General features: G+C 37.0%; 1 protein-coding gene across 9 annotated transcripts in view; it reads right to left on the reverse strand.

Annotated features, from left to right (window-relative positions):
- marchf8 (membrane-associated ring finger (C3HC4) 8) overlaps positions 1-26,138 on the reverse strand; it is a 99,554-nt gene that overhangs the window by 11,395 nt on the left and 62,021 nt on the right. For 3 of the 9 annotated variants that reach the window (XM_084392376.1, XM_084392377.1, XM_084392378.1), the window contains 2 exons: positions 12,090-12,140; positions 4,021-4,100 (listed from right to left, as the gene is read on the reverse strand). In XM_084392376.1, the coding sequence (XP_084248502.1) occupies positions 4,021-4,100; positions 12,090-12,140 (131 nt within the window). Of the gene's footprint in view, positions 1-2,876; positions 3,708-4,020; positions 4,101-12,089; positions 12,141-19,813; positions 19,934-26,138 lie in introns of all 9 variants that reach the window. The other 6 variants (XM_084392370.1, XM_084392371.1, XM_084392374.1 and 3 more) reach the window with 3 other exon arrangements.

Below are 26,138 nucleotides of genomic sequence, written 5' to 3' on the forward strand. Positions count from 1 at the left end.
AAAATATTATATTATATATAAAAAAATACAATACAATTTTGGAGAAAACATGGATAGATAAATGGACAGATGAAAAAAAAAAGACAATAGTACATAAATTAAAATAAAATAATACAATTATTTTACCTGAATTAAAACTACTACTACAACTTATTTATGATAGCTGCAACTGAGATGTAATGAGACAGAAACTAAATTGCGGAAATTACAATGAATATATTTGAGAAGATTTACTCATATTTGGGGGGGGGGGTGGGGGGGGGGCTACATTTCTGTGCTAGCAGATCTCAAAGTACAATGTCAGTGTCATGGGTTTGCTTCTCGTGATAAAATGCACACTTTCAATTCTGTAAGTCACTTTAAATAAAACAGAGTTGGCTGATTTCATTAAACATTCCAAGCATTTCAAGCAGCAGTACTTTCAGAGGAACAAGGAGAAAAACTATATAGACAACCATCAGTTGAATCCCTGATGTTTATACTTACTGACAGAACAACATACCATAAATGACATTATGGGAACAGCACACGGTTTAGCATTGTAATGGATGTACACAATCATATCCTTCACGATACTGGCCCTCTAAATGTTAACTAGCTGCCGTGGGCACAAATGAGAGGGAAGATTGCTTCCGTGTCAGCGTCCAGAGGAGGCTTTTCAGACTGAATGACCAGGATAATAACTATTTTCAGAAATGCCTGATCCAGTCAAGGCTCTACAAGATTAGTAAACAGCACAGACAGAGAAAAACCAAGCCTGTCACATCTCCATCATCTTTTACGTGGCTTTGTGTAATAATATCCACGAGGGCTGAAGGCACATCGCTTTAATGGGCTCCTTTTGTTTATGATCGCTCGTTTTTTGTTTTTTTAACTATAAAGGCTACATTAATTTCACTCTCTCACTTCCTATTTAAATCAGATTGTATTAAACCTATCATATAGAGCTAGATTAGATTAAATTAGAACAGAAAGAATCAATCCAATTACCACATTTAAGACATTCTATCCGGCCTTTTCACAAGGTTTGGCCCATGAGTTCACGGACCTAATGTTCTGGAATAGTGAAATTATTTCATTAGACAAACATTCCCTCTCTATTAGCACTGTATTAAAGTAGATACACTGGCAGATATGATCCTATATGATTAATTCTATATCCATTTTTAATCCTTTTTTATGATATTTGACATGTACGGTACATATGTATTTGCAGTGACATAGCTGAAATGTTTTATACAAGTAATGTTTTTTTTCTTCACATTTTCCATGTAGTTTTCACTAAATTAACATATGAAAAAAAATAATAATAATAATTTATATGCACCAATATGAATCAATATATTTTCACCATACTGCATATTTTCATAAAATCATTTTAATACATGAAAAATGTCATATGACTTCATTGAATGGTTTTGGGTGCAAACGATTAATTGAATTAGATTTTTATATACACACATATAACTGCAGATGTGAACTTAACACAAACCAAAGAGCAGACATGAATACAATTCCTATATTATTCCATGACTAGATCCCTCATAAACTAAAAAAACTCAGATGCCGCTAAAATATACAAATGCACCGGTACATGGGATGTTCCTCCCACATAAAATGTGTCCTTGCCATGGGTCACACCTCAAGACACCTGAGCATACTTTGTGGCAGATCTCCAAGCTCTGGTTGGTTTAAACCAATAAGTCTTGCTGGCTGATCTCTAAATGTCAGCTATTTTAAGAGCACATGTGTTTTCACAGCACCGCGTGAGAGTGGTAATACATGTGGGAAGAAACCTCACCTCACCCTTAAGAAAGATGTACACAATTGGTATAACACAAGACGTCTAGTAAAGTGCATGCAATAACTTTAGCTTTAATTTACATAAGATCATCTTCTCAAAAACCTTGTTGGATGTAGCCACTTTCCAAACAACGATAGGCTGAATCCAAACATTCATACTTCCCTACCATGTGAAAAGAATACTATGTCTGAATTCACAGTATTTATTAAGCAGTTGGTGAAAAGTACCAGGATGACATACTACTTCTGACGAGATGTGAATCTGATAAACACTTTACTATCCCATGAAGCCACAGTAGAAGAGTTGTGAATGGTAATGAAGCGATACAACTGACACTGGTAGATCACATGACAATGACAACGTGACGAATGTATTCAGTACCTACTAATTTGACGCAGCCACATTATTTTTCTATATAAAAGGCACAGAGGAGTTCACTTGAAAATTACTTCCTGAAATCTGAGATGTCAAAAAGTATTTGTGAAAACCAATAGTCATATTCTTAAGTACTTAGACTTCGAAGGTATTTTTGTTTTAGTTAGTCATCGGCAAAGCCATTTACTCCTTCACAAGTTGCGTGCTAATTGATTCCTGAGGCATCCATGAGGCCCTGTAGATGAATACTGAGAAAAATCACAGTTATTTCACCTCAAATACCAAAGCCAGAGAGCCACAACCAAAACTGCAATCAGATCTCAATCTCCATTCTACCTAAACTTCATCATTCGAGAAAATACCATAAGTATCGATTGGATCTCTCAGAGGAAATCTGCTTGGATTATCCACGACAGTGCTGTGTGACACAATATGTATCCTGCACAGCAGGCTAGACACTTCCTCTTCCACACTGTGGATCTTAAACACTCACAACTCCATCCATACACGAGCCTTATCATCGATTGCCATTAGCAAAACGATCACAGCACTCTGGCTCTAACAGGAAGGATAAACAGGGACTGGTAGGAAATAAATATCCAGATGAGGGCTGTAGAGGGACTACAAGGATGAATAAACCTAGAGGTGAAGCCCATGGGTAAGAGGAGCTGGGCGGGAGTGAGTAAGCCCCACCAACCTGCAGCAGTCCCCCGACAGGGAGTAGGGCGACAGCGGCCCGTTTTTGTCCGACAACGGAGAGGAACATTGGTCCAAGTCGCTGTCCTCCTCGAGAGAGCAAAGAGGAGCCTCTAACCCCTCCGTCTTCAGCTTCCACCGAGACGAATTGTCCTCAAACACTTCGTCGTCTCCCATCTCCTCCATACAGCAAGACTCACTGGCGTCCAGCATGGCGCTGGATGACTTGGCGATGTGGAGCCTTGAAGCGTAGCTTCCCATCTCAGACGCCTGCAGACTTCCGGCGGTGAAGGAGCGGGTGAGCGGAAAGATGAGGCGCAGGAATTTGGAGCTTCTTTGAAAGTCTGAATGCGGAGGAGCAGGAGGAGCCAGGCAGTTCTCAGGCCTTGGGTTGGAGACGTATTTGTAGTTGTTGAGGAAGGATGGAGGCTGAGAAGCAAACAGAGGGGGAGAGTTGGCTTGACCATTGAGGGCTTTGATGTGGCCGTCTTGACCGAGTTGTTCCTTCTCCACTCCAAGCTCCCCGTCCGAACAAGTGCGGTCTATAAAGTGAAGACCGCTGCATAGGCTGTCCATCTTTTGTCCCACATCATTCAGAGACTTTGAGAACTTGAGACTGCCTCCTTCTGGTTTCAAGTTGACTGATGGTTTGAGTAGAGAGAGCCATTCTGTGCCAAACAAGGTCCTATTTTTGGGTTTAGTGGGAGAGTCCAGACAGAGCGTGGTCATGGTGACACACTGAGATGCTGAGCTTTTACCATTAGAGTTCAACAGCACTACAGTGGCCTGTAAGGGCCTCTGTGAGCCCAGGTCCTGAGCGAGGTCATTAGAACTGCATTCGAGAGGAGAGGAGAGGGATGGGACAGAAAGAGAGGTGCAGAAACAGAGATGGGAAGAGAGAAAACGGACGTAAAGATACATGCAACATGCATTAGAGAACAAATGGAGAAAGATTACAAAAAGACAGGTGGGAAGAACCAAGAGGAAAGTTAGAAAACAAAATGGCAGAATCAAGATGGATGGCAATGTTTGCCCACTGATGCTCTGACAGTTCAGTCTCTCTCTAGATCTTTTTCTCTCTTTCAGTGCATGATCAGACTGCAGAAGCGTAAAGACGCTTCAGGATTGAGAGAGGGCAAACCTACCTGCATATATCCTGGTTCGAGGGCGTCACTGAAGTCCTGGGGAAGCTGTAGGGAGCGTTCACAGAGGTCGGACTTCCTGCCTGTATGCAAAACAGAGACCATAATAGCAAATTAGAAACATTAACTTAATCAGCACTTTGTGATAAAAATCCCAGTCCTTGCAAGGCATCAAAATGTTTTAAGTAAAGTTAGCTTTTTGTTTTTGGTTCGGCATAAATGAAATGCATCACAGCCACTTTGCCATTGTCACAACATATGGCACATCTTTTAAAATATGTGCTAAAGTTCAGTAAGATTAAATTAAAAGATACAAAATTAAATAATACATTTTATTCAGCAAGGATGCACCAAATCAGCATATCAGAATAATTTCTGAAGGATCATGTGACACTGAAGACTGGAGTAATGATGCTGACAATTCAGCTTTGCCATCACAAAAATAAGTTACATTTTAAAATATTCAAATAGAAAACAGTTATTTTAAATTGTAAAAACAATTCACAATATTGCTGTTTTTCTTTTCTTTTTTTTCTTAAAAAAAAAAAAGTGCAGCCTTGGTAAGAGTGAAGAGTAAAAAAAACTTTTGGGTGATATGTGTATGGTTAAATATATGCAAGGAAGATAATAAGTCATGACTCAGTATGTAAACAGATCGAAGAAAGATGACATTATTGATGCAAGTTAATTTTTAAATGTTGAACATTATCTACGTCAATGGAAGATTTGAAAAAGAAAAGTGAAAAAAAAAAAAGAAAAAAAAAAGTTTACATTAAAGATAAATAATATTTGAAAATTTCTCTTTCACACAGACAAACTAATATTACCTAGCTGTTCGAATCAAAGCAACATGGATTGCATGCGCAATGCTTGATTCCATCATTTATGTCCCAGACTAATTACATATCGATTCTATCTGTAACAAACAGAGAATTTATAGCCCTGAGCCTGACAGGGATCAATACAGGATAGAGTGTCCGGAACTGCCCTCTACACTAACACACAAGCTGACACACAGTCACACAAATTCACATCTTTGATGAATAATGTTCAAAGAAACCAGGAAATAATATTGTGTTCAGGCACGACAAATGTGGAAGTATGCCTGAGTAAACTGCGCTTTACATTAGCACTTCTATTAAAACTTAACCATGATTTCATTTAGTTTACATTCACAAACATACACACCCTTTTGTTTATGAAGGCTGTAACATTTTCAAACATTTAATGGTACTTTCCACAAATGGGGTACACAATAGAGCCCAGGGTTGGGCAGTATATCGTGTTTGTATGATACATCGATATAAAAAAAATATACAAAATGACAGCAGCTATCGAGGCGATATTGTTTATATCAATATTCAGTAGTTTGATATTACGAGTGCACCTGAAAAATCACGGAGGACACAAAGTGAACTGCTGCGCGGAAAGTGCACAATTCAATTTGCCCTAAATATAAGACATGCATTACATTAAGGGCTTCACACGTAAGATATAGTTCACCAGTAAAGTTTAAAGTGGCTTGCCCCGTCAGATGCTCTGACAGATGTGCTCTTTAATGCATTTAAAATGTGTGTATATTTTTAAAAATCGAAATTAAATATTACACAGACAATTAAAAAGATTTGCAGATTAAAAATAATTAAAATTTGTGTTTTTGGCATTTAAAAAATATATTATGTACGTAAAGTATACACATTTACTTAATATATCTAGTAATATATTAAGAAAAAACACATTGGATGTGGTGTAGTGGAAAGTGGCAAATGTGTTTATGTCTATGTTGCACAGTCAGGTTGTGACGACAGCGTGAACGTGATTAACTGAGTAACTCCGGCTCCATGCAGCCCCAGTCAGCAAGACAAGGTGAATTTTTAAGCTTGACAGAGTGTGTGTTTGTGAAGAGAAGACTCCTTCTGAGATGTGATATACACACAGTCATCGGAGTCAAAAAAACAAACCAAAAAAGAACACATAGCGACTGCTTAAAATTGGAAAGAAATGAGGCACAGACTCTTACACGTGTCGACAAAAATGCTAGTAATGGAAAATAGTCCTGCAGTTATGGAATTTGCCTCTAGCACATTTTAAAAGTGCAGATTCAATCTACCTGTGAGTAAATTTGTGAACATAATAATAAAAAAAAAAAAAAAAATACTTGTTTGTGGAGGCCAAAAGCTTGTCACACTATGGGAGTTATTCAGAGCTAATGGAAAATCATTCATTCTCAATTGCAAACATCGAACTGACATTAGCTCAGACCTGCGAGACAAGTGCTACTGAAAGCAGAACAGACATTTTATAAACAAGGCTCATCACTGCATGTGGTTTTAGTTAAGATGTTGACAGCATGTTTTAATGTCCAGCTCACACTGACAGCAATTTTATCACTGGAAGCTGCCAGGTCGATAGCAGGCATTCCTGATGCTGGATGCCAGAAGATTTAAATATTTTAAATGAAATGTTGTGCCAAAAAAAAAAAAAAAGAGAGAGAGAGAGAGATGTCATTCTATTTTGTCTTCCTCAAAATATCAAGATGCAAGGGAAAGTGTTTGTATATAAACTGCAGCAAAGCAAAATGCATCATATCATTAACAAGATGAACGATTATCAATGCATGAATTAAACGTTAATTAAACTGAATTTCTGATATGGTTTTCCCCGCTTCATTTTTAACAAACTGAACAGTGAAATCACCCACAGTCACATTCATTTCTCAGTCTTATCCCTTTACTCCACTTGATTGTCCCAGAGGAGATGAATCACATAATCTCCACTGACTTCACTCCCATTGGTAGCCGCCCGCCCCGTCAAGTTGCTGCTGATTTGCATAAAGTTGCACTCATCTTTGTTGAGTTGAGTTTCTAGACATGCCCACACAGCATCGCCAACAGTCGCGGTCACATTTATGTTAGAGCTCAATTTAATGGGCAGCAATTCAAGAAATCTCAAGCTTCTTTCCCACATATTTTTGAGACTTGAATGTTGTTTTTTTCTGGTCAGCACAGAAGAAAAACATCAGAAGTGCACAGATGCAGTTTAGAGAGAACATTATTGGTATATAATGTGTTCTAGCCTTCAGATGCTGAGAGCAATTTTTGTCAGTGTGCCAACTTCCAGCAGACTCAAATAAGAATGCCAATGTTAGTATGATGGACTAGTTGGGATGCTCAAACACAAACACAGCAATGTTTTGATAGCCCAACAATGCACAATGTTAACACCTTTCATAGGAATCATCCTACGATTGGCTTACTAAGAATGTGCAAAATACTTAGTGCACACTAAGCTGATATAAGAGAAAGTATAATACTGTTCAAAAGGTTTGGGGTCAGTAGGTTTTGTTTTTAAATTTTAAAGAAATTAATAGTTTTATTCGGCAAGGATGCATTCAATTGACCAAAAATGACAGTTAAAACATTGTTATATAATATTTTAATTCTAAACTTTGCATTTAACAAAGAATACAGAAACAAAAAACATATCACGGTAACAAAAATAACAGCACAGCTGTTTTCAACATTGATAACAGTAAGAAAGGTTTCTTGAGCAGCAAAAAAACATATTAGAAGGATTTCTGAAAGATCATGTGACACTGGAGTAATGATGCTCAAAATGCAGCTTTACAATCACAGGAATAAATTACATTTAATAATATATTCAAATAGAAGGCACTTTAAATTGTAATAATATTTCACAATAATTATTACTGTTTTTACATTTTAATCAAATAAATGCAGCATTAATGAGCATAAGAGACCAGGCTTTCTGAAAGGACCATCAGCCAAACTTCAAAGTAAATGTTTGTGACTTTAATTCTGTTATCAGAGAACAGAAAGGAGAAAGAATGAGGATACATAAGAGAGGGAGAGTAAAGCCCATGCCTCGAAAACTGCTCAGCAAGCCTTCATAAGACCTTCTGATCTCTTTCTCTCTCCACAAAGCTACTGTAAAGTCTGCGTGTGCCATCCGCCTCTGGAGGGCTAAATAGCTCCCAGTGACGAGTGTTATTCTGGGAGTTGTCCTCTCTCCATGGCTCCATTCATCACACACACAGAGCACAGTGGCCTAGCAACTTGGGCCGAGATTACACGCTCCAAAATCTTCCCTCAGCCGACAACAAAAGCACAAGTGTGCAAAGGGCCAGACAACTAATACACAAACTGAACAGTTTAATTACAAACAAAACCACAAAATGTTCATACTGTTAAATTGTATCTGCCAAATGTGAAAATGTCAATGTACAAAATAGATTTCAGCCCATTTTCATGGTCTCCTGGCCCTTAGCCGTAAGATATCACTAAATCGCTCACTTATACTGAGCACCTACTGTTTCCCATTATCCACCTACAGTAGATGCCTACAAGTCATTATCAGTCTTTAAAAAAAAAAAAAAGTAATGTAAAACAGCTGATTCTCAACCTTTTAGACTCCAGTGTCCCCCTTTGTTCACAATATTCAAAAATCCAATTACTTTTCCAGTTGTTCCAGATGATCTGGATACGAATAAAGGCCTCCTGGTTTAGAACCACTGGTATAAAGTGTAGTGAACGAACTTGTGAAACGGAAGATTATATTAACAACTTGATAACTCTGTAACTCTGGCAATAAAGGTCAGTTCATGGACTGTTAATGTGAATGAGGAAATAAATAAATTACACACTGTAGGTTTTTCGTTGATAGCATTATTGCATAAATGCTAAAAAAAACCAGTGTGACGCAGTTAGTAAGAATGTTTCATAATGAGGTGGATTTGAGTTTCTTGTGATCTTTTGGATTGAACCTAAAAAGCAATCAAAAGGAAATAAGGAAAAAGTTGCGTACAGACACAGAATGATAATCAGCACTAAATACAAAAGCCTTTAAATAAGCAAGGTTTTTTTTCCAGACTGTTCAACCCGAACCAATTTTCTGGAAGCAACTCTGCAGCTAATTGTTTGTACATTATCATCTGCACAATTTGAGGCATATGTCTACAGAAAGATTATGGAAATGAACGTAGATGCTGCCATAAAAAAGGTCTGTCAATCACTTGCATGTGACACTTGATGTAATGAGGCAGAGGGATTCACAACAGATGTTCTACCCTCCTTTAAAAACATACTTAAACTAGGTATATTTTACCTACACAGTCCTCCTGCCTGCTATATGTCAGACAGACAGATATCTCTGCCCAAAACCCACACCATTGTTTGAGCTAGTGTTGCTGAGCAATGTAAAAAATTAATTAAAAAAAAAGTTGCTGCCTTAAATTTAAGTACAATGAACTTGGATGTTTGTTATTTCAACTTAAATTACATTAAAGTTATCTTATAAAAAAAAGTTGAAAATTGCTTACCTTATAAAGGTTTAAAGCAAGTTTAAAGCAATGTAAAACACATGTTGTCATAACTTATTGATCATGTATTTTTTTACAGTGTGAAGTTTGCCAAGTTCTCTGCATTTCATTTTATTTTAAGAAAATTTTAATTTTATTAATAAAAAAAAAAAATCACTAGTGATTCTAGTGATTCTAGAAACATCGTTTCACAAAAAATTCAACTTATTTAGTCACCCTCATGTTGTTCCAAACCTGTTTGATTTTGTGTTGTAAAACACAAAAGATATTTTAACTGTAGTATCTACGTAAAATGATTGAACACCATTGATTTGCAAAAAATGCATTTAAAAAAGATCATCTTTGTCAGTCATATGGGATTGGAACAACATGAATAATAAAAAAGGTATTTCATATTTGGATGAATTATTCCTTTAAGGCTGGGGAGATTAACTCAACCAGGAAGATTCTGGATAATAATAATAACACTCACATGGATCAGTTGAGTGTGTTGTTTTGTTTGATTGCTTAATGTGCGGCTGAAATGACAGAGCTGACAGGAACACCCCATGGACCCCTATTAGGACCCTTTGGGTTTCTCAGCAGTCAAAACCTTGTCATGCAGCATGAGTGCGTGTCGGACACTGAAATGATAACAACTGTAATGGGACCTCTTATGTTATTAATCCTGTCGGAAAAAAATGAGCTCTGAAATGATGAAACCTTTCTTTCCGCTGGGGATGAATGCAGATCATCCTGATACTCCTGGGTGCAAAACAGTCAATTGAACATGTGCTACAGTACATGAGGTTTTAAAAGTAAATTAAGACAAACTTTTCCCTAACTGGTGGGACGTCATTTTGATTATGTAATAGGTAGGTGTGGCTCTGAGGCTCTGCCTTCTTTGACGTGGAAATGTTCACCGGTTCATTTCTTCTGTTCAGTCCTGCTCAGTTCAGACGCAAGAAAATATGAACACACTGGACTGTGGAGAGCTGCTTTATAGTATTAATTCAAGATTTAATTCGAATTAAAAGACACACTGACACTTTTTTCATGTTGTGTTGCAGATACTTTAAAACAATATTTTGTATGCAGAGGTATATAAATACTGTAAATGTGACGTGACTTGACTGGAGTGGCTGGTGGAAATCTGTCCACATCGCTATAACCGGATGCTTTCTTAACTAATGTTTTCTCACCACTGTCATTTTTGTTGTGCGTTTCTTTTTCTTTTTTTATTACGAGGAAGGAAAAAAAAAAAAAAAAAGAAGAAGAAAAAGAGTAGCACATTTTCATCTACACGCTGGTCCAAGCAGAGTGGGTAGCGTCGGGAAGTTTGCTAACTGATATTCTGCTGAAAATGTATTTCAAACTAAATGTGAAAACAGCCTGTAAGCGCTCAAGGCTTGAGCCTGAACCCAAAGTCCTCAGTAGCTGAATGTCTTGAGCTACACCAGTGGAGCGTTTTTCAGAACAGGTGACCCTGACATCTATTAGTTCATGTGAAGGGTTTATCTGTTAAGAGGCTCAATGTTACGTAGAAGTGCAGTAAATCTCCACTAAGAGGAAGAGACCCATGTTAGAGTGAAAATGCCAGACAGATATGTTTCCAACATGAACTCACTCGCTAACATAGTGAGTCCTGTCTATAAATAGTCAAATCAATACCAATGTGGGGTAGGGTTTATTTGAATAGGGTGAGAGCAAATCTGTTTGCGTTTTCAGTCGGAATCCAACTCCAAAGTTATTTTATATTAAAAGAAATAAACGCCAAAAAGGAACACTGTTACGTAACTAGAATACATGAATGCTAGCAATATAAGCTGGATTACACTCAATGTATTTTAAAATGTGTCCAAATGCAGTTCAATTTGCAACGCAAGAACATGTAACAGGCACATTTTAATATATAAACTAAGAAATAAGACCAAAAGTGGCATTGTTTTTTTCATTAGAGTGGAAATGCTCTTCACAAGTATATAAGTGCAGGGACACTTCTAGCTACCTAATGACACTTTCTGAAATGTGACAATGCAAGTACGCACTATATTCTCAACATGGGTGCAAAGGCCATTGTAGTGCATTATCAAATACATTCTAGTCTTCCATTTCAGATCAACTACTGTCATATTATAGGGCAAAGATTTGAGGAGAATCTTGCTGAGCAAGTGGGAGTTAGTTAAACTGTCAACATGTTTATACTTGGCTACCTGCATAACACATCCAGTTAAGTGGCACAGACATTTAAGGGCAACTATTGCCCCATTTAGTACAGAGGTTTATTACAACAACTCGTATTAAAATATACAGTGGGAATAAGGACCTGCAAGCATTCAGGTCTCATTTGCATTGTTGCATAGAATGTTTTAAGCCTACGGCACATGGTATTCATTATATATCAGACAGATAAACAGGTGAAAATGGGAATTCAAGATTGGATAATAAAGTACAAAGCTTCCTCAACCTGAAAAATAACCACAGTGAAAGAGTCTACATAAGCATAAAATGAGCTCTTGAGATTTTGTTATAGTCTGCTGCACTTTTTTCTTGCTTCTAGGTCAGACAAAATGTCCTTCCTATCTCCTTTGCATCAGGCAAATAAATATATTTCTGTATGAAATGCTTAGAAACCCTGACAGAACAAAGTTTGAGGAAAATGAAAAAAGTATTTTTAGATAGCAGGTGCAGACCCCCTAGAAAGCTAAGCCACTCACTCAGACTCAGTAGAAGAGAAGGAAATGGATTTTCATACCTTTGAAATGTTGCTGGACCTGCTTGCAGAATGCCCAAGCGTTTTCTCATTCTGTGGAAGAAAGAAAAAGTTTGAGAACAGTGCTTAGCATTTCTTTCAGAAGAAACTATGATAACAAGTACAAAGTCTCCTGGAACTGACTGCTAAAAAGATTTTTAATAACACTGCAAATCTTTAAAAGGATAAAATACACCTACACAGAAAGGAAATACATTTTGTGTGATTTAACTATATGACTGTGTTAATTAATGTGTCTTTATGCTCAATATTTCTCAGCTGGTTAATTCCACCTTTAAGCATTGAGAAGAGATGTCTTTTTCCTGCTGTGTTATATTATTTATAGGTCAGTTGTGACTGTAATATAAGAGGGTTGCTATATTACCACAGCTGTTCTCTGAGAAACTGATTTGTTCAACTGCAATATAATGAAAATTAAAGGTGCAGTAAGTGATTTCTGAGAAACACTGTTGATATTTGAAATGAATCAACCCAAACAAACACACTTCCTTTCATTGCTCCGCCCCCAAAATGCACAAACACGCAATGCAAGAGTGAATGTCTCTTTATCAAAGCTGAAGCGAAGGAAAATATTGCTTTGCGGGAAAAAAGATAAGATGACAAACAAATAACAAGGAAGAACAAAAACGAACATACAGTACACATACAAGAGTTGGTTGTTAGTCGCCAGCAGCACTCCAGCTTCAGACAAACAATAGCACTCAAAACTGTCCTGTTACTATAGCTAACATTACAACAACAACAGCATATCTTGATACTGTGAAACATAGCAAAACCAATGTTCCTCACGTATGGAGCAGAAACAACATAACCTCAGCATCCGTTTTCAGGCCTGGTCCCTCCAGCGCTAATATTAACACGGATCCTAAAGCTCTTGCCTGATTAAAACCCTTCTTTTTCCAGTGATATTCCTCTGACCTTTTCTCTTTTGTTAAGTCTTTCAGCCATCTCTCTTTCTACAGTTTTTCATATCTCACTCTCTCTCCTCCCCCATCATGAGTAGACACGCCCCCTACTGCTGATTGGCTACAAGTGTGTTGTGGTGCTCGGTTTACTGCACCTTGAAGTGCTTAAAGAAGGGCAGATAAAGGCTTGTAATAGTGATAGATTGATTAAATGGCTGATATTTCACCATTTTGGGACACTTGTTAGATTAACAGAAGATGTTGTTCTCCTGCAACAGTTTCTCAACAGCCTCGTCAATGGATCGTAAACAATTCGGTTTCTGAAAGAGTAGCGAATCACAGATCAAAACAGACCAAAAAAAAAAAAGCAGAAACAAGCGATAAAACCATTGCTTATGCACGTTGTATGTGATTTTCTAAGCTTTTTGCAAAAAATGTTGCTTGCTTAAATATTATTGCTTTGAATGTTGCATTTTTAATAAAAACTTACCCACATTCAAGTGTTGATAAAAAAGAAGGTATAAAGCTAGAATAAAAAGTTTTTTTTTTTTTTTTTTTAAGCAGAGGCTCTGTTCTTTTGATATATTGCATGTTCAGATATTCATAAAATATTCTGGGGGCCATGAAATTGTTGTGAAAATGATCAAAAACGCTGGCAGAGAAAGTTAACAAGAGACAATACTATATTTTTTTATACAGGATTTTTTTTTTGCTGTCACTGAATTGTATTCACTATTACACATCAGCAAATGTTCTCTATAGATTTCAGCAATTAAAATAAAAACATAATTTGGGCTCAAGCTTGAAGTAGGCCTTTGTATTTCTACTTGACATTCCTTCTTAGGGCGAGACACCCCCAGATGAATAGGAAAAAAACAACAAAAAACTAATAAATCACCATATTTCACCAGTTGATTGATTACATTAATAACAGCAAACATTTTTTGTATTACAAGTTTTCTGAAATGTTATGTTTAAATATGCAAATGAGGTGTTGTCTAATTAAATATGCACTAATTTGCATACATTTAATTTCTACACAAATCTGTACTTTGGATGAAGTCAGGTTAAAAATTATTGTTTCATTTTTTTTGATATATTAGAGCCTAAGGTTTTTACGGGATCTTTATCACTCCACAAATCAGAGAATACCGTCAACAGTCAAAAATAATTAAATATTCCTTGTTTAGGAATAAAATGTTGTATCAAATCAGGAAAATTATATATGAACAAACCCCCTTTGTAAAAACCTTCAGAATATAGATAAGAATAAAACTAAAGTGTGGTGTATGTAAGTGTTACTGAAGTGGAGATTTCTGGCTCAATGTAGAAGGAAAAGCTCATTTTGAGAAAATGTAATTGAAATCTGCAGATGCAAATCGATAAAGTGCTCTAAAAGATACAGTTAAAAGTGTATTTTGGATGTTTTCTGTCCACTAGTCTGAAAAAAAAAAAAAATTTATGAAAAGCCCAAAATCTCAAAATTGACAGATGTTCTCCTTAAGTGGCTACATTGTGGTTAGACTCAAATAACTACAACAGAGAAACCATGAGCAAACACAGCCTTTCATGACACTAAATGACGTCTATTCATGTACAGATTGTCATTGTTTTCAGTCTTTGGCATATTTACTCTTTTCTTGTTTCAAATCACGCAAGTTAAAAATAGACTAAGCTCTAGATTGTAAGACTGTCTAGAAATAGTGGCTCAAGGAAACAGACAGGCTGATTGAATGCATTCCTACACAGAAAATCACTTACACGAATCAATTACAAATTAACATTTTTGATGGAACATCTTGTTCTAATCCAATTTCCTAAAGTACTTTCATGAATATAAAGTCGACTGAACAGCATCCATAATGTTACAAAAGATTTCTATTTCAAATAAATGTTTTAAATGTCACTTTTTAAATAAATTTAATGCATCTGGAATAAAAAATAAATAGTAATTTATTTCCTAAAAAAATACTGCCCACAAACTTTTGAATGGTAGTGTACAGGCCTATATACCATGATTCAGTCATGTTCTTGAGAGGGTTCATGAGAGTCAACCAAACAAAATCTTCTTTTAGTCTTGCATTTATAGCACACACACTCTTCAAAACAACCAGCAGCATTACATTTAGAACAAAAGAAAACTAGCACATGCTCGTTTAGCATTTCCAGTCCTGTGTGAATTATGAGGCAGAAATGGTGCTAATATCAGTGCTTGGCAGAGAAAAGCTCTGCAACAAAGAGCCCTTTGGCACAATGTGCCATGATTAGCGAGTGTGTGTGTGTGTGTGTGTGTGAGAGAGCTCATTGTTTTTCCTCTGAACTGAACTGTAATGGTGTGGACCCAATATGTGTGAGAGCATGTGCAGCAACAGAAGGACATGCTCTTTATCTTTAATCATTCCTGTGCTTTTTACTCATGTCTCCAGCCATGTGCTGTTACCATGGAGATGGCAGAGGAAGAGGCGAGCGCTAAATCCCTACTGGTTACTGTCTTTCTGTTATTAAGAATGAATTATTAAGTTATTAATATCAGCCATTCTAGACATCAAAACACTTCATCTTTTCCATACAACATTTTTCACATGACAACCACACTGAAAAACCACACCGAAATCCATTTAAACCAGGAAACTAACATTTATTTTATTTTTTATTTTTTATGACGAAGATCTTTATTGATCGCAACATGTCTTATTGTTTATAGTTAAACAGTATGTGGATTTTCCTCGTTTATTTTTGTTTCGCGGTTTCCCTCTTTTGTGAACTTGTATTTCAAACTAAAATTATGTCTTTATTATGTGTAACTTTTTTACTGTATTAAAATGTTTGCATTATGCATTTTTAATGCACTTGAAAGGCATTACAATTAAAGGGTACAGGATTGTATGCATCATACACGAGATATTTTATTAGAAAATGACTGGATGTGAAGTTAATTTTAAAGGAATACTTTCATGTCAGTGAAGGTTGAGAACTAATGTTGTTTGAGGTCACTGACGTCAAACCGGTTGAAACTGATGAACATCTAATGATTTGAGAGCTTTCAATGTATAAATTAAATTTCAATCTGGTTCATTAAACAATGTTGATTGGCTTCAGAAAACATGGATTAAAGCACACCAATCAGATGGACCACTTTTATGGGAGCTCAATAGCACCCATCCACATTCACTTTTATTATAAATGTGCAATTACGATATTCTTCAAAAATTCACCTTTTGTGCTCCACAGAAAAAAGGGGGAGTAAATTATGACAATTTTAAGATTCATTGTTTTTATTGTGTGTTAGTGACAACACAATTCACCTTGCATGAAGGATTTGTATGGAAAGGTGGAAATAAGAAATGTTGAGATCAGTCAGTATCAGTTGGTGAGAGACGAGAGCCCTACAGTTACACATAAGAGGACGCGTCATTTCCAGCTGCTCTGACTACCAGAAACACTTCTCATGCATGTGTACTACAACCAATAATAGTACTGATTACTAATATAAATACCCCAAGTGCAATTGCCAATATTAATGGTCTCAAAGAAACCCATATTTGACAGGATGTTTCATGAGACCATATAAACATGGTAAGAGAGAATTCTAAAACAAATCATGGTGTTTGTTTAAAAAAAAAATAGCCTACCTCATTCAGAAATTAAATGTACAATATAGCTTCTAAATAGAACTACATACACTATTCCATTACATTTTTAAAAAGAAGTTTCTTATGCTCATCAAGGCTGCAGTTATTTGATCAAAAATACAGTAAAAATAGTAATAATTTTAAAAGAAATGTAATTTATCCCTGACCCTGACGACAAAGCTGAATTTTACATGATCCTTCAGAAATCACTATAATATGCTGATGTGCTATAACATTTCTTATCATCAATGTTGAAAACAGTAGCTGCATAATTTATTTGTGGAAACCATAATTTTTCTTTGATTAATGGATAGTTTAAAAGAACAGCATTTGAGATGGAAATCTTTTGAAACATTATAAAACGTTATAATGAAATAATTTAAATGCTTTTAAATTGTGCTTTTCAGTTACTTTTGATTCATTTAAATGTATCCTAGTTTAAAAAAAAAAAAAAAAAAAAAAATCATACTGGTCCCAAACCTAAGATTAGTAGTGTAAATTTAACCGTTTTCCTCAACACGCTTGATGTGGTTTCAATAAGTAAAGTAATTTGAGGTTCCCAAAGGCTTTCATAACAGAGATCGTGCCGAATTGAAATGGGTCACACAGCACAGCAAACTGGTTCGCACAGCGGTGTTCAGATTGTTCCGGGCGGCACAATCCATTGAGCCACACAAGAATACACATGCTCGAGGTGCTCACATCACGCTCTGCACTGTCCGTTCTGTTTGGGTTAATCGATTTGCACTGATTTGCTTTAGGCGTTTCCCCATGCACAACGGGACATGGCAGCACATGATTTAAATTTTTTTTTTTTTTTTAAACAACTATAAACTAACAAGAAAATAGTCCTAAAATGCAGAATATGTGGCTGGATGCTTACAAGCACTTCAGGTGTGTGGCTGTGTAAACAGCAACAGCAGAAATCAAGAGCTAATACATTGTTATGGATCTGCACAAGCTTCATCAGGTGTGTGGGCAGATCCAGAATAATGAGCCAGACTCCAAGGTTGCCATGAGTGCACGGATAATATAATGAGATGACAAATGCATGCCTGGTGCTTGAATGTAATTTGACAGGGACGATTAGAGGAGAAAACAGCATAGTGAAGTTTGAGGTACATACAAATCACTCTGTGTTCAAATAATGCACCCCTCCACCATCTCAGTGAGCGCATGTTAACATAAGCCTCTGATAACACTGTCAAGCTTTTAAAGAAGAGTGCAGGGTACAGTGAACATGGCAGCAGTCTCTGTGGCTTCTGTCTGCTCCTATCAACGTGTGAGGTGTCTTCTTAGTCTCAGACTACATTGAATTAGGTTTAGTTAGGCATCCTGTCCCATTTAGTCTCACTCTTGTGGCATATGATCCATAGAAACCTGAGGAACTGCTAGATATAACCATGGATATAAATGTGCCAGTGTTTACTGCAATACTCTATCTGTCATATTGGGGAAAACGCTTCTCATAGGTCGCTTCACAACCACCCACTTAGACTGGAAGAGACTATCTGACCAACATGTGGGCCTGGTTTCACAGATGGGGCTTATATTAAGCCAGGATTAGGCCTTAGTTCAATTAGGACGTTTAAGTAGATTTTATAAATGTGCCGTAGAAAAAAAGCAATACTGGTTTGCATCTTGAGACAAAACAATGGCACTGACATAGTTTATGATATGTCAGTGCAAGTTGCTTACAGCTAAAACAGCACAATGCATTTTAGTCTAGCTTTAAACAAAACAGGTGTGGTCAATGACATCTTGTTTATTTTCTAATAAATGTCTCAAACTAAAGTCTTAAACATGCTTTTTAAACTCAAACGGCAAGAGCCTTGGAAACTTGAGCTAATCCAGAGTTCTAGTAGCTCTACTCACTTCATTGAAACAGAATAGGAAACACACAAAAAGGCTACAAAAACAAGACAGAGGTTTAAAATGCTTGTCTTTAAATAAAAGTTGCGAAGTAGCAACAGATCTTTTCTTCCATTTTGTGACTCGTATGCGAGTGCAACTTAATTTTTTGAGATGACTAACAAATATTGTATTTTTTTTATTTGAAAGATAGGCATACTAATTTTATTTATTTTGGTTTAAGTACAATGAATTATATTAAATTAATTTAGGATAATAAATGATTGATTGTGGCTTTATATTTTAGGTAAGGGAGTCCTCAAAAGGATATCATCATATTGCCATTGATGGCCTCGCCATCAAAAAGTTTGAAAACCTCAGATCTACTGGAAAGGGTGATTTCAGGTTACTCTTGCAGTTTGCATCAAATGGTCCTTGAACTGTCTGCGGACGTTTACTGTCTGAGGTTACACTGCTAATAACAGTCCTGAATTTAGTTGTTTGGGAAATTTACCTGACTCATTGTGTCCTAACCAGGGGTGCGTTTCCCGAAAGCATCGTTAGCCATCTATGGTCGCAAGTCCCGTCGTTATCAGCATGATACAACGAGTCTGTGTTTCCCGAAACCATAGTTCCAATGAACATTCGCAAACAGCATCGCACAGTTGTGTGGTTGGAACGACAGCTCTCGACCTGTGGTTAGAAGCATAGTTTCTTGTTTGCATGACAAGTGGACTTAATAAATCCATATCTTGAGACATAAGCAAGCTGACATTCAGTGCAATCTATATCTTTTATTTTTAATACACTGTATACAAATGCCATTTACGTCTTTTAGTTTGTCAAGAGATTTAAAGTGCTGTTTTTGAAGAGTAAGCATGTGCGTACGTGCTCTAAGAACAAGCCTATGATTGAATTTGGAAATAAAGCAAAATAACTGAGAAAAATTAGAATTAGTCCTCAGATGCCATGTCTGTAATTTATAGCAAAAAATCTAGCATTAATAACATCTCAAACGGATTCATTAAAATAAGTTTTTACTCCACCATATGCGTGCCATCATTAACCAACGTGGTTGAACATCAAATTTGTGACAGTAAGGTTTCGGGAAACGGTCATGACAAGCCAAGTTGATTTCTTCAACTATGCATCATAATATGGCAGTTCAGCAGCGAGTTATGTCATTGTATGGGAAACGCACCCCAGAAGCTTCAAGCAACATGTAATCGCTGTCTACATCACACATAAATATGCTTTGTGGAGCTACATAAACACAGCCAATCAGAAGTTTTTTCAACCACAGTTATGCAGTAACTACCATAGACATCAACTTTAGGGTAGTCTCAGCCTCAGACATCATCAACGAAGTCGTCATCTGATTGGTTGATTTCTCCAGGAATTCCGGGAGAAGTGTGTGTTGCACTCTTTTACGGTCCGCCTGGAAACAAAGCAGTCATGACGTCAAACCCCTTATGGAACAAGAAAGCCGTCGCATGTACAACTGTGACAATGAGAAGTTATCAGGATCAGCTAAACGTTGGATTTTCAAAAGTATGTGAAGCTCACAGCACCATTGTCAGTTAACTTGCACTACATTCTTGAATGAATTGCATACCGGTCTGTTAATGTAGGAGTACGTAATAACTTACTTTAACGACTTTACGTTTTCACACCTCTAAACATGATGCTGAGCAAAATGAACTATGATAGGTTGCTTTACATGTCACTCTTGCGGTCCTTGGCTAATGAAAGCTGCTATGGAGTCCTGACCTTCTGTCATCAGTCTGAAGGTCTGGCTACGCGTGACTAAAGGTGATGATACACAGGGCAACTTTTTGAGCGATGTTGCTTGGGCACTTTCCCATTGAGAATGGGCAACAAATTTCTATCTGGATAATTTAGATCAGTCGTGGGCCTTGTGTCTCACTTGCCTGTTGACGGCAACATTGCCCAGCAACATTGCTCAAAAAGTTGCCCCGTGAATCATCCCCTTTACTTGAAAGGAACAAGTTTCCCCCCAATATTCAAATAAGACCAAATGTTCCCCTCAATATTTGATATTCTTGATGCTGCTCTGCTGCACTTCTTTAAACACCACTATGTTCGTTGTAAGCAGGACAAAAAGTTTTAGAAGTATTTTTTTAGGATTACTTGCTTCAGCAGTCTAATAGCTCTCAATGTCAAAATGGTGAGATGACCAATCAAATCAAAGGAGGCGGGCTTTACTGTTTACAGAAGACAAGCAAATTCCAATGCGATGCATCAGTTTTAACAGTAAAAGAGAGCAGGGTAAAATGTAAGTTGTTAAACATTTAATATTTACCAGAGAATTGCAAATAATATTCAATGATGTGAACTATTTCAGTTTTGCCAAATTTCTAAATTTTAAAATGAAAACAGTCTACTGTATATCATTTATGCTATTTGTGTAACGTAATTCGCAATTGAATGTGAGAGAGAGACAAGAAACAAACAGAGCAATGTTAGGCATACGATTAAGAGTGAAAACCCCAACCCCAAAATTAAAACTACCCACACACACACACACACGCCCTTGTCATGGTTCCTTGCAGTTATGAAAAGCAGGACGGGGCTACTCTGAATAAGGCCATATAAGTAAAAAGCAAGAATACTGTATGTCAACAGAAACTCTAGAAGACTAGCTTTTATCGCTTGTCGTTTTATTGTGTCATGCCAGGTAAAAAACATTCTTTAAAGTCTCAGTTGTGGAATGCACATCAATACCTCAGCAATGTGACATCATGATTTACACAATCACACTTTGGTAAAGCTTTGTTGAGAGTTTCTGGTATCTGGGCCGTCTCCGAGGAGAGAGTGACGGCCATGACTGGCTCATGGAGAAAATTGAATTATCCTACTGGGTGAGCAGAGGTTGTTATCAGCACTGAGTGAGTGGAGACCTGTGACAGATGGCCATCTAACACTTCCTCAGCTGGCTGGCTCCATCTCGAAGATTCCCCATATCCATGTCTCATTGCCTCAGCAGACAGCTCAACGGCAGTCAGGGGGAACAGACCGCAAATGAGACACAGCACTGCTACAACATCACCACCATCACGGTCTTTCTGTTTTCATCTCTCTACTCGGAACTTCCTGCCAGTTAATGTTTGAATGGCCTTAATTGCACAATCAAATTCATAGGACATTCCCAGAACTGGTTTCTCATAACCAAAATAAGAAACGCATGGTTCCTCAAAGCATTACGGTAAAAGGATGTGATCATGGTTCAGCTATGGAGATTAAGGAGCATAAATAAACAGCATCTGTACCAGCGTCACAAATTAAGTAAGGCTTAAGGAAAAAAAAAAAAATTCCCTGAAAGTGACAACTATACATGCCTAATGTAAATTATTGTACACTTTTCAAAATCAAACAGTTGGGTTGTGGAAGTATAAAAGATAATACAACATATAATAAACTAAATTTAGACCAGTTAATTAAATCTTCGAATATTAAGCCATCTGGTGCAAAAGGAGAAAGACTGACTCTGACTGACAGGATAGCATCATAGTAAAAAAAAAAAGATTGCATTGTTTGAAGAAAATGTGAGTGGCTCTTGCCTATGCAAAACTTGGCACCACATTGCTTCTAGCTGGTTGCCAGAGCATTATAATGATGTTGTTAGGGTGTTCAGAGGGGTTGCTAGGATAGTGGACCCTTTGAAAAGTAACAATAGATCTCTTCTAAAATAAATGTATGATCTCGGGTATCATTTGGGTACAACAAAGTGTAATAATTTGAGAAACTGCAAGTGCAATGAATGATATATAACAAACTCAACCCTGGTCAATTTCCAAGACATTGCATAGTATAATTTTCCCATCTTACTGTAAAGTATTCTGAAAATGTAACGTGTAACTGATGTGACAGGGACAGGGACATGGCTGTTAATTATTACTAATATTATTATTAATAATATGATATTATTAATAATTAATTAACTAATAATTACTGCATTAAAAGGTAACTCGTTCCTTAAAGGGTTAGTTCACCCAAAAATGAAAATTATGTCATTAATGACTCACCCTCATGTCGTTCCAAGCCCGTAAGACCTCCGTTCATCTTCGGAACACAGTTTAAGATATTTTAGATTTAGTCCGAGAGGTTTCTGTCCCTCCATTGAAAATGTATGTACGGTATACTGTCCATGTCCAGAAAGGTAATATAGACATCATCAAAGTAGTCCATGTGACATCAGTGGGTTAGTTATAATTTTTTGAAGCATCGAAAATACATTTTGGTCCAAAAATAACAAAAATTACGACTTTATTCAGCATTGTATTCTCTTCCGGGTCTGTTGTCAATCTGCGTTCACGACTCAGCAGTGATGCTGCTGACGTAAGACACTGCTGACGTAAGACGCTGCTGACGTGTTATCTAGTGCGCCCGAGCTTCATTTACAGTCTGAGGGAGACACACGCTGCATTCAAGCTATTCTACATTGTTTGTATTTTGGTATTGCTATATTTTTTTAAATGGTGCGTAAGTGTGCATGTCAGCAGCGTTTTACGTCAGCAGCGCGGATTGAACGCAGACCCGGAAGAGAAAACAATGCTGAATAAAGTCGTAGTTTTTGTTATTTTTGGACCAAAATGTATTTTCGATGCTTCAAAAAATTATAACTAACCCACTGATGTCACATGGACTACTTTGATGATGTCTATATTACCTTTCTGGACATGGACAGTATACCGTACATACATTTTCAATGGAGGGACAGAAACCTCTCGGACTAAATCTAAAATATCTTAAACTGTGTTCCGAAGATGAACGGAGGTCTTACGGGCTTGGAACGACATAATTTTCATTTTTGGGTGAACTAACCCTTTAAGAGCAAAACTGCTATGCATTTACCAAATCATCTGTGCTGAGATTATTGGTTCTTATACTACGGGTCTCTTGAATGCTTGAATCTGATTGGTTCTGAAATCTGAAACGTTCTAAGGAGCGCAATTATTTTCAGGGAAACCCACGGCTAAAGTAATTCCAGGCAGGTTTTGACTGGATTACAGTTCCATATCACTTCGCCAAATGATTTCAATTATTTCAAAGGTCCTTACAGACTAACAACAAAAGAACCAAAACCCACAATGACACTGACCAAGCAAATAAATATAGCAAACAATAGGATAAAAATGACAAAGGAAAGCACATCTCTTTCTAAGAGGCTACTCTCTTTCTCCCACTCAAACGCACACACATAGGGTACAGACACACGCTCGGACAGAAACGTGTTGCTCTGGTGATTTTATCAGTAAAATAGTTTAGCAACTTAAAGGGTAACTAAACCCTAAACCAACTTTTTTTAGTTAATGATCTGTAAGAATGGGGCTTTATTAGTGTTGTTCATTGATTCAAGTAACTTTTTTGCCAGTGGGTGGAGTCAGATTCTGACCAGGGGTTTATTTACCCTTTAAAAGTTACATGACATTTGTCACTAGTGAGGCTGTTCTTGGAGCAGATAAACTTACAGTTTATCTATTAGTAGATACACTGCTGCCGAACACAGTTGTGAGACAGACTATGCTTAACCTCTATCTCTCTCTATCTCTCTCTCTCTCTCTAATAACTGCATTAATGATTGCATTAATCTGCTATCATTGGCTCAAGCCTCTGTTACTAGCTCTAAAATGACGTTTTGAAATTAGCAACAGAGGAATGGGATGAGATCCATATAAAATAATTCCTGCACACAAGAGCATTTTAAGGACAAAAACCTGACAAATGTCTTGAAATACAACTTCTGAACAATGTCTTAAGATGTGGTAACCGTAGCATTAGAACAAATGACTCCGGTCCGTTGAATTATTAGAAAATAATGCACACTCTGTTTTGCGTCGTGGCCACATTACCACCTAAGGTGTCAATTTTTCCTTACTTATTATTAAGTATTTATTACTTAGTCAGTTATTACTGTCTGTGGAGAGAGAGAGAGAGAGAGAGAGAGAGAGAGAGAGAGAGAGAGAGAGAGAGAGAGAGAGAGAGAGAGAGAGAGAGAGAGAGAGAGAGAGAGAGAGAGAGAGAGAGAGAGAGAGAGAGAGAGAGAGAGAGAGAGAGAGAGAGAGAGAGAGAGAGAGAGAGAGAGAGAGAGAGAGATCAAATGAAGACAGTGAGAAGTAAGCAGCGGAATTAAATCAACAAAACAAACATCACGATCTGAAGTAAGGGTGAAATGCAGCCTGAATATCGGGCTGATGAAATTTCGGCTTTCACATTTAGTTATAGATATTTCCTTTCAGGAGACAATAATCAAGCGACTCGCACGTCATATTTCATATTATTGCTTCCTGCAAGGCAGCAACATCCTCCACCACAACAAAATTAAGCCATGCACAGTAAACAGATACAGGAAAAATAGATGTTCTGATTATGATGCCAACAATAAGTCCAGAGGGACAGAGCGCAAAACAGCATTAAAGACCATGAAATAGTTTAATACAATTTTCTGTCCCGTGTTGACGTAAATCCCACTGAAACAGGAAGTTGAAATAGGACATATAGGCTTAAATAGCCTTCGGCCTATATCACAGCAGGGCCGCAACCACCATAGATGCCGTATAATAATTAGATATGGCCAAATTCATGCTAGAAACATGCTAAAACATACTAGCAATGTGCTAATTCATGCTAACAATGTGCTTATGCATGGCAGAAACATGTTAGCCACGTTAGAACATGCTAGCAATGCGTTAATTCAACAATGTGTTAAATCATGCTAGTAACCATTCTAGTAATGTGCTAATTCATGCTAAAAACATTTTAGCAATGTGCTAATTCATGGTAGAAACATTCTAGCAACAATCTGTTTTTTCCTGATATACTATTGCCTTCAAACTTTAAGCAATTAAACTTCTTCAAACTGAAAACCTTCAAACTTCAAGCTTTTAAAACTTCAAACTTTCTGGTCAAGACATCAAAGTTTGTCTTGTTTTCTAGTTTTTATCTAGTTTTAGTTCAGATTATGCAGTGCACATTGAAACTGAAACACAGTTTGTTTGTTTATCATGCCGATCAGAGCGATTTCACAAATAGCAGTAGTGAGAGTCAAACCAGCCTTAACAAGAAACTTTCAAATCCTGTCATGTCACGCGCAAGCAAAGCATGCTGGGATCATACACTTCTGCATTGAATTTCATGCAGTATTTAACTTCAACAAGTGATTAGATTTGCAATTCAGCGCACTGCACCCCATTCAAACATATAAAGCTTCATATCAAAAGCTTTGAAATCACACACACACACACACACACACACACACACACATTACACAGTACAGTCTGCTTTCTATTATCTATGACTTCAAAAATGACACATGTCAGCATAAATAGGATTAATTTCCAACCTAAATAACATTAAAATCTATTATAAAGGATAATGTGATTGCAGGAAAGATCGAAATAGCTTTGAATGATTTTCATGCCGAGGGACACTGGGAATGTAACCCTATCTTACAGGAAGTGCGCTTAGAAGCATTTTCCTGTTTGAGCTCATAATTTACACAATGGTAGCTCAAATTTCCATATCAAATAATCAGCACACAGGCAGAGAAGGATTCATATACTGGGCAATGACAACAATTATGGGTCACTTTTCAGCTGAGAGCAGCAGTTTACCCATCTGAC

This window comes from Rutilus rutilus (genome assembly GCF_951802725.1).
Source record: "Rutilus rutilus genome assembly, chromosome: 20".
Classification (NCBI taxonomy): Eukaryota; Metazoa; Chordata; class Actinopteri; order Cypriniformes; family Leuciscidae; genus Rutilus; species Rutilus rutilus.